Source organism: Silurus meridionalis, chromosome 14 (assembly GCF_014805685.1).
Source record: "Silurus meridionalis isolate SWU-2019-XX chromosome 14, ASM1480568v1, whole genome shotgun sequence".
Taxonomy (NCBI): Eukaryota; Metazoa; Chordata; class Actinopteri; order Siluriformes; family Siluridae; genus Silurus; species Silurus meridionalis.
In genome coordinates, this window is record NC_060897.1 from 20701412 (window position 1) to 20709168 (window position 7757).

The 7757-nt window shown below is 36.7% G+C and overlaps 2 pseudogenes and 1 gene segment (V, D, J or C); all 3 read left to right on the forward strand.

The window, feature by feature from the left end:
- The first annotated feature begins 102 nt into the window (after positions 1-102).
- On the forward strand, positions 103-1304 carry LOC124396444 (annotated as a pseudogene).
- A 1897-nt stretch (positions 1305-3201) lies between these two features.
- LOC124396586 lies at positions 3202-3831 on the forward strand (annotated as a pseudogene).
- A 527-nt stretch (positions 3832-4358) lies between these two features.
- Positions 4359-4976, forward strand: LOC124396456. The segment is given in 2 exon segments: positions 4359-4416; positions 4529-4976. Coding segments are annotated over 2 exon segments (414 nt in total).
- The last annotated feature ends 2781 nt before the right edge of the window (positions 4977-7757 follow it).

Consider the following 7757-nt stretch of genomic DNA (forward strand, 5'->3'; position numbering starts at 1 on the left):
CATTCTCATTGAATTTATTAATAGTAAAAAAGGTAAAGTTTAGAAGCCATTTCTATAAACTCTTGTACATGTGCTGTACCTCATAATGCCTTTATTCCTGACAAAATCACTTGTTCACTTTCTATTCATGAGGATGACATCATGATGCAAATGTGTGTCCATGCAGTATATATATATGCAGCTGAGCTGAGTGGAGCAGTCGAGTTTTATCAACAATCACCATGAAGATCTCACTCTCCTTATTCCTGCTACTGACCAGCTTCTGTGTCCACAGTGAGTTTTCTGCTGATTTTTTTGTGCGTGTGTTTTAGAGATTCAATGCTAATTAAATTTTGTTGTTCATATCATCTCTCTGCTACTCTAGGTGTAAAAGGGCAGAGTTTGGAGTCTATTCCCAGTCATGCAGTACTGAGTAATCCTGGTGGAACACTCAGTCTTTCTTGTAAGGCTGAGGGATATAATTTTGGAGATTATAGCATGAGCTGGATACGACAGCCTGGTGGAAAACCCTTACAGTGGATTGGGCACATCAGAACTGATAATGGAGAGACATTCTACAGTAAAAGTCTTGAGGGACGAATTGAAATAACGAAGATAACAGTAAAAGCATGTCATACCTCAAGCTGTCTGGGCTGATTGTAGAAGACACAGCTGTGTATTACTGTGCCCGAAGACACAGTGACACAAACAGATGGCAAACATGTACAAAAACTTCAGTTGTGAACCCTGATGCATTTTTGTCTTCTATTCTTCTCAATGTTTGGTTGGCTGAAAGATGTTAAAATAGAACATATTATGGTCCAATTTCTATCCAGAATCATTTCTATGATGTGTTTATGTGAGGCATCAAACACCAAGACCGGCTCTTATAGTCACATTTTCAGAGTATGTGATTAGTAAATACATACACTACATACACCAAGACTGGAAATGAAAATGAATCAATGAATGAAGCTCTAACTCTGAATCTTCCTCACAGAATCTCTCAATGAGCTGCTCTGCTTCTGTCAGATTTCACTAAAACACCGTTTGTGTTGTTTAGTGATTATCAGTGATCAGAAAGCTTGTCATTATGGGTGTTATTGATACACAGTGATGGACTAAAAGGACATGATATCTAATGAGTAAAGAGCAGTTATGGACTTGACAGCATGAAACACAGCTGGAGTCTTACAGTAAGTGTTTTCTCTTCATGGTTATTCCTCTGGCAATGTTTTTACATCTCTAGTGGGCGTGTCATGCAAACAAAAACCTGCATTTCAACCATTCATGCTAAAACATTCAGCTCAGAAACACAGCAGCAGTTTGTGTTCTGTCCAGAGACAGTAAGATGCAGGTGTATCTGCACATGAACAGTGTTGGAACTCAAAACCCCTCTCTGAGTGGACACATCATGGGTGGATTCTTTGTTGCAGTTGGTTCCCAATATAACACAATAATAATAAAATAAAATAAAATAGTCCTCTAATGAAAGACATTTAGTCTTAAATGAGTAAAAGCAAAACTTCTTTATTGCCATCACGTTCCAATGTGCTCATTCAACCACATCAAACTTATCAAGTACACACAATTTTTACTCACACTCATATTTATACCCTGGTGTCACATTTTTTCTAATTTCTTCACCTTAGCAAATTCCCTTGTGTTTTTGTAATCACCTTCTACTTCTTTTCTTCTTCTTCTTTTTTTTCCAATTTCCATTAACTTCTAACCTCGGTTCTCCACCCCTTCCTGTGAGTTCATATTTGGACTTCCTGTCTCAACCTTCGTGCGTGAACAATCATTACACAGGGACAAACTTACACTTATAAAGAACATCTTATTCATTCTTTATCACCAAATTATCTGTGTAAAGATGCTTTAAAACAATGTTCATTGTTAAATGCGCTACACAAATAAAAATTAATTGAATTGAATTGAATTTTGTGGCCTATTTGTCTTCCTGCAAATTTAACGTGTAACTTTTCTGCTTTATTACATTTGTTTATGCTGTTTAATATTCTACTGTCATTGAATTAAGCTTATATTCTTTTTATTTAGATTGTTTATTCATATATGCTTAACTGTATTGTTCTGCTTAGTCATGTTACTAAGTAGAAAAACTGAAAAATAGTTGAGAGGAGAATGGACAAGAAAAGAGAAAGAAACTAAAACAAAATTAAATTAGACACATTTGAAAGTGCACAACCTTCACTCAAATCCTTCCCCAAACCTTTAGATAAATTTTATATAAACCCAGTTAATACAGTTATTTTTTTACTATGCAACTGAATCCACAATGAACCGTCCTGTAACAGTGTTTCACTTCTATTACTCCATTTTTGGAATAATGGATTTATTTATTAATTTAAAACATTTTCTACTATTTTATAAAGCATCCTTTTATCACAGCTGTTATAGCAGTATCAACAGCTGATCCCTCACCAGCCTCTCTCGCAGCTTGTGTTACTGTGAAACCAGAAAGACTTCCATTCTGAAGACTTTTTATGAATTTAATTACAATGTTACCTCCACGAAGACTAAATAAACATCATCTCATAGAAACCTCACCATACCAACAATTGCACAAATTTCTAATCTGTTTGTGAGGAGAACCATGCAGATATAAACCTTATAGCCAGATTTTCTGAACTGCTGTTCCAGAACATTAATTAAGACTTTCTAAACAGGTTTTTATCATGAATATAGAAAGTTTTATTGAAGGAAAAGGAAATAAAAAAGAAAACCTGCTATGAAACAGAGGACACAACATGTACCAGAGCAAATACTTGTGCACAAAACTGAGTTAGAAGAAAACAAATGCATAAATATTTTGCCTACTGACACTGTGTCTTACCCAAAATGTTGAGGTTTAAATGACAGAGATGAAAAGAATTGAGAGGACTGATTTCCTCCTGAGATCCCTCTTAGTCTCCGAATATTTATTTACAGCATAGCTTTAAACAAAGAAATTACACACCTATCCACAGTGTTTAATGAATTAGCAAGTAAATGGTAGTAGTTTTTGTAATTAGTAAATGTGGAGGTGTTTGAATGTTTGCAGGAAAAGCAGCATGCACCTATATCAAAATCTAATTTCTTTCTTAGATTCAATCGTCCATAAGATGTATCTTGTCCTCATGATTTAAATATGTTTTAAATACGTTCTCCTCCCATCATCAGCACATAAGCAAATCTGAGCATCAGGGCTGGACATCACTCTATTTAAGTGATGTGATGATTAAACTCTGTTAAACTTTGGAGAACAGAGAAGACCCCAGTACAAACACCACACACCATGTTCTCTACATCTCTACTGCTCCTGCTGGCAGCTGCTTCCTGTGAGTGTTTTATCCAATTCATTCATTTACTACAAAAACAATAAATGTGCAGTGTATATTGTGTGAGATATCACCATGTGTTTTCCTCCACAGATGTGCATGGTGAGGAACTGACTCAGCCTGCTTCCATGACAGTCCAGCCAGGCCAGAGTCTCTCCATCAACTGCAAGGTTTCATATTCAGTTACAAGCTATAATACACATTGGATCCGACAACCTGCAGGAAAACTCTGGAGTGGATTGGGTACATGGGTTATGATGGGAGCACAGGTTACAGTGACAAACTGAAAAATAAGTTCAGTTTCTCCAGAGACACGTCTACTAACACAATAACAATTCGAGGACAGAACATGCAGACTGAAGACACAGCTGTGTATTACTGTGCTCGTGACCCACAGAGATACACATCACCAACATCCCTGTACAAAAACATTCTGTACAGAAAACTGTTCATCAGTAATAGCAGAAATAGCAGAAATAGCAACATTGTAGCAAAAATAGCAACATTGTAGCAGTCATAAAGTTCTGAGTGAACATTGCTCATTGTGTTTTAAAACTCTGTTTGGCTTTTTAATTTTACAGTAAAAAAAAAAAACCTACTGTAGATACAATCTGTGAACTATATCTAAGCGCATACAGTATGTTAACATTCTATTGAATGATAGGAGGCGCTGTTGTACTGTGTAGATACACATTATTACATGATTTCTGCTTTTCAGTTTTGAATTCATATAAAACACCATCAAAAAGTACAGAATTACTACTCCCTGTCATCATCATGTAATTAATTCATAGAAGAAAAAAGTATGAAGAAACTACTTCTATAAGCTCTTGTACATGTGTAGTACAATAAGTGTAACTTACAGTATATATTCAGTCAAATAATATTTTTATTGTGATTATTAAAACCTGTAGAAGTCCAGCAGGCTGTTTTGAATGGATCAGTATAACAATATGCAAATTTGTATGCAAAATCCTCCCTTACAGCTACATATAGAGAAACCTCAGACTCAGTCAGTCAGACTCTGGAGAATTCAGCACTGCTTTCAGTTCAGCTATGTTCATTTCATTGTTGCTGCTGCTGGCAGCTTTATCCTGTGAGTTTCCCTTCAGTGATGAACTCAGAGCTGCAAGAAAATGATTGCAGTTCTTTTCTACTCTACATACATTTGTGACTGAAATTGTGACATCTCTTGTTATTTGTTTCAGATGTGGAATGTGCAGTAGAACTCACTCAGGTCTCCTCAGTGATGTTAAAGCCAGGAGATTCTTTAACCCTCAGCTGTAAAGTATCTGGTTACTCTGTTACTGATAACAGCTACGCCACAGCTTCGGTTCGACAACCTGCAGGGAAAACTCTGGAATGGATAAACCACATTTGGGGTGGTGGTACAAATTATCATAAAGAGTCTCTGAAAAGCAAGTTCAGTATTTCTAAAGACGGCTCCAGCAGCACAGTGACTCTGAGAGGACAGAACATGCAGACTGAAGACACAGCTGTGTATTACTGCGCTCGTTACCCCCACAGTGATACACATCACCAACATCCCTGTACAAAAACATCCTGTACAGAAAACTGTTAATTTATTAAATTTTACACAAAAGTCTACATAAAATGTGTGAATATAATTCAGCTTTAAACTAAAGGTTCTCAACAAAACACTTCTTGGCCAGTTAATTTGTATTTCTTTATTTTCTTAGTTTTAAAGTGTTTTGTTGAGAACATTTAGTTTAAACCAGCAAGCATGATTCTTCTGTTTTTGCTTGTTTGTTCTGTGTTGGCATTTTTCTTTAATAAGTTTTACCATAATGAAACTCCTTAATATAAAGCAACACATCCCAGCTGTTCAGGTTGGATCGCATCGTGGATGCACGAATGGCGTTCTTCAATGTGCGGTTATCTCTCTCAGTCGCGTTAGTTTGTGGGTGGTGCACCGTTGTCAACCGGTGTTCAGTACCAAGGGCAGCGATCACATGTTAGTCATAAAGCAATCAAAGAACGAAAACAATCAAATATTCATTTCCATTCTGAGTACGAGGAAGCGGACCAACAAAATTGTGTATTCCCAGGGCTTCAGTGGGTTGATCAGAACCATTAGGCCTGCTGATTTTCTTTGGCTCAGTTTAGTTAACTGGCACACAGGGCATGAAATTACATAACTCTTTGCATCTGCTGCCATTTTTGGCCAAAAGAACCTTTGTCTCAGCCTGGCCAGAGTCTTTGTCACAGCAAGATGGCTAGCTGTAGGATAATCATGGTAGTATTTAGGCACAGTGGGTTCGAAAAACTGCCGGGACGAATAGCTTAAGCTGCTTCATGGGATGTAGACCACAGGCTACTTTGGGGTCCTTATAAAAAAGCAGGCCATTTTAAACAACATGCTACTCATCCGTACCACCGCCTTCAAGAGTTTGAATAGGATTTCCGCCCAACGGGTCATCCTTCTATAACTGCTCTCGGTCAGTGATCATGACCCAGAAGACACTGCACATATCCAAACCACACATGACTGCATGCGCTGAAAAAATGTCAAAGGGGCCAGCACTCAGGGCTGCAGGAAAGAGTGTCTGGAACAGTATTCTAAACACCTGGGTTGTGGACGATGCTAAAATGAAAGTTAAAGGAATGTTAAATGTGGTGTTAAAGGTAATTACGTGACTGTGTCATGTGATGTGGCTTGATGTAAAGTGGACCAACTGTTAACGCCATGAATTTAGCTTCATGTTTTTCAGTAACAACACATCCAAAAGTGCTTTATTTCACTGTAGTTTGCTGATGTTTTTCTTTTTATGAGCACTTCATACATTTTATCCATTTACAATGTAATATTGTGGAGCATCTGCAGAACAAGTGAGTTTCTGTTATCACTTCAATCATAAAAACTCTAAACAATTGCTCTTTGGCCTCAGGTTTGTCTCAATCTCAAAGCTAATTAGAAAATATTAAGCAGCTTTGTTTTTCAAAAGTAAAAAAGTGCAACATTCTCTGTCCTACAAAATTTTCTGTGTCTGAAAACTGAATATTCCTTCTTCACAGATTCCTTCCATAAATGTCCTATTACGAAACATAGAACCCAATCTGTGCATGAAATGTGCATGAAAAATCATGTCAATAAATGATCCCAATACTGATATGTAGAATTGCATCAAATGTCTCCTAAGATAAGGAGTGTCTCTATGCAAATGTCCTTCCTTGTTATATATTTAAGCAACACAGACCAAGAGCTTTTACTGATTCTGCTTCAACACACACCATGATCTCTACATCACTACTGCTGCTGCTGCTGGCAGCCGTACACTGTAAGTGTTTCAACATTTAACATATAATACAGTTTTGGTTACTTTTTGCTTTTACAACATTACAATATATTTTCTTTAACAGGTGTTCACTGTGTTGAGTTGATCCAGACCAGATCCACAGTATTAACCCCTGGTCAGTCACTGTCTCTGACCTGTAAAGTGTCTGGATATTCAGTAACAAGTACCTACTGTACAGAATGGATACGACAACCTGCAGGAAAAACTCTGGAGTGGGTCGGATCAATATGTTTTGATGGTAAAAGTTACTACAGTGAGAAACTGAAAAGCAGGATTCAGGTTACCAGAGACACGTCCAGCAACACAGTAACATTAACAGGACAGAACATGCAGACTGAAGACACAGCTGTGTATTACTGCACTCGTCAATCACACAGTGATACACATCAACAACATCCCTGTACAAAAACACCTCATACAGTGTACATTATAACAGAATGAACACAATACGCTACTATTATGTATATAACTTCTTTAATCCACAAATGTTAAGGTTTTTTTATAATTTGTAGTGAAAATAAAATACAATATTACATTTTTAAGATTGCTGATGTTCAATCGAAATAATTTTTCAAACACAGGATTTTTGGAATTCATTCATTGTTCGTCTGTATTGCTGCTCCACGTGAGAAGTGATTTTTATTGACGGCAAGAAACTTCCCATTTATCCCATGTATCCCATTTTTTTAAAATGTTATATTCTTGTTCTGGTAATGTTGAAACTTTTGTGCCTCTAGAGCATAGTCTGTACAAACTCATCAGTTTTAATCTGTTGCTTTCTGCCTATTTAAGAGATCTCTCTTTTACCCCCTGCTATGATCAGCATCATGGCACTCGAATTAAACAGAATTAAATACAACATTGAGATTCTGATTCAATCGGAAACTTCATAAGCAGATCAAAGGAGCAAGATGATATTATTCAAATTGTTTTTTTTTTTATGTATTCATTGCATAAGTGAGGGTTCATCCAAAGTAAATGGTTTTACACAATGTTCAGTCATTATCAATATCCATTTATCTCTACACTGAGCTGTGGTTGTGGATTTAATACATCTATAGTGGTCATGGACACTCCCTATTCAAATAGAGTTGGGTATAAAGAACATGTTCTTGTCTCT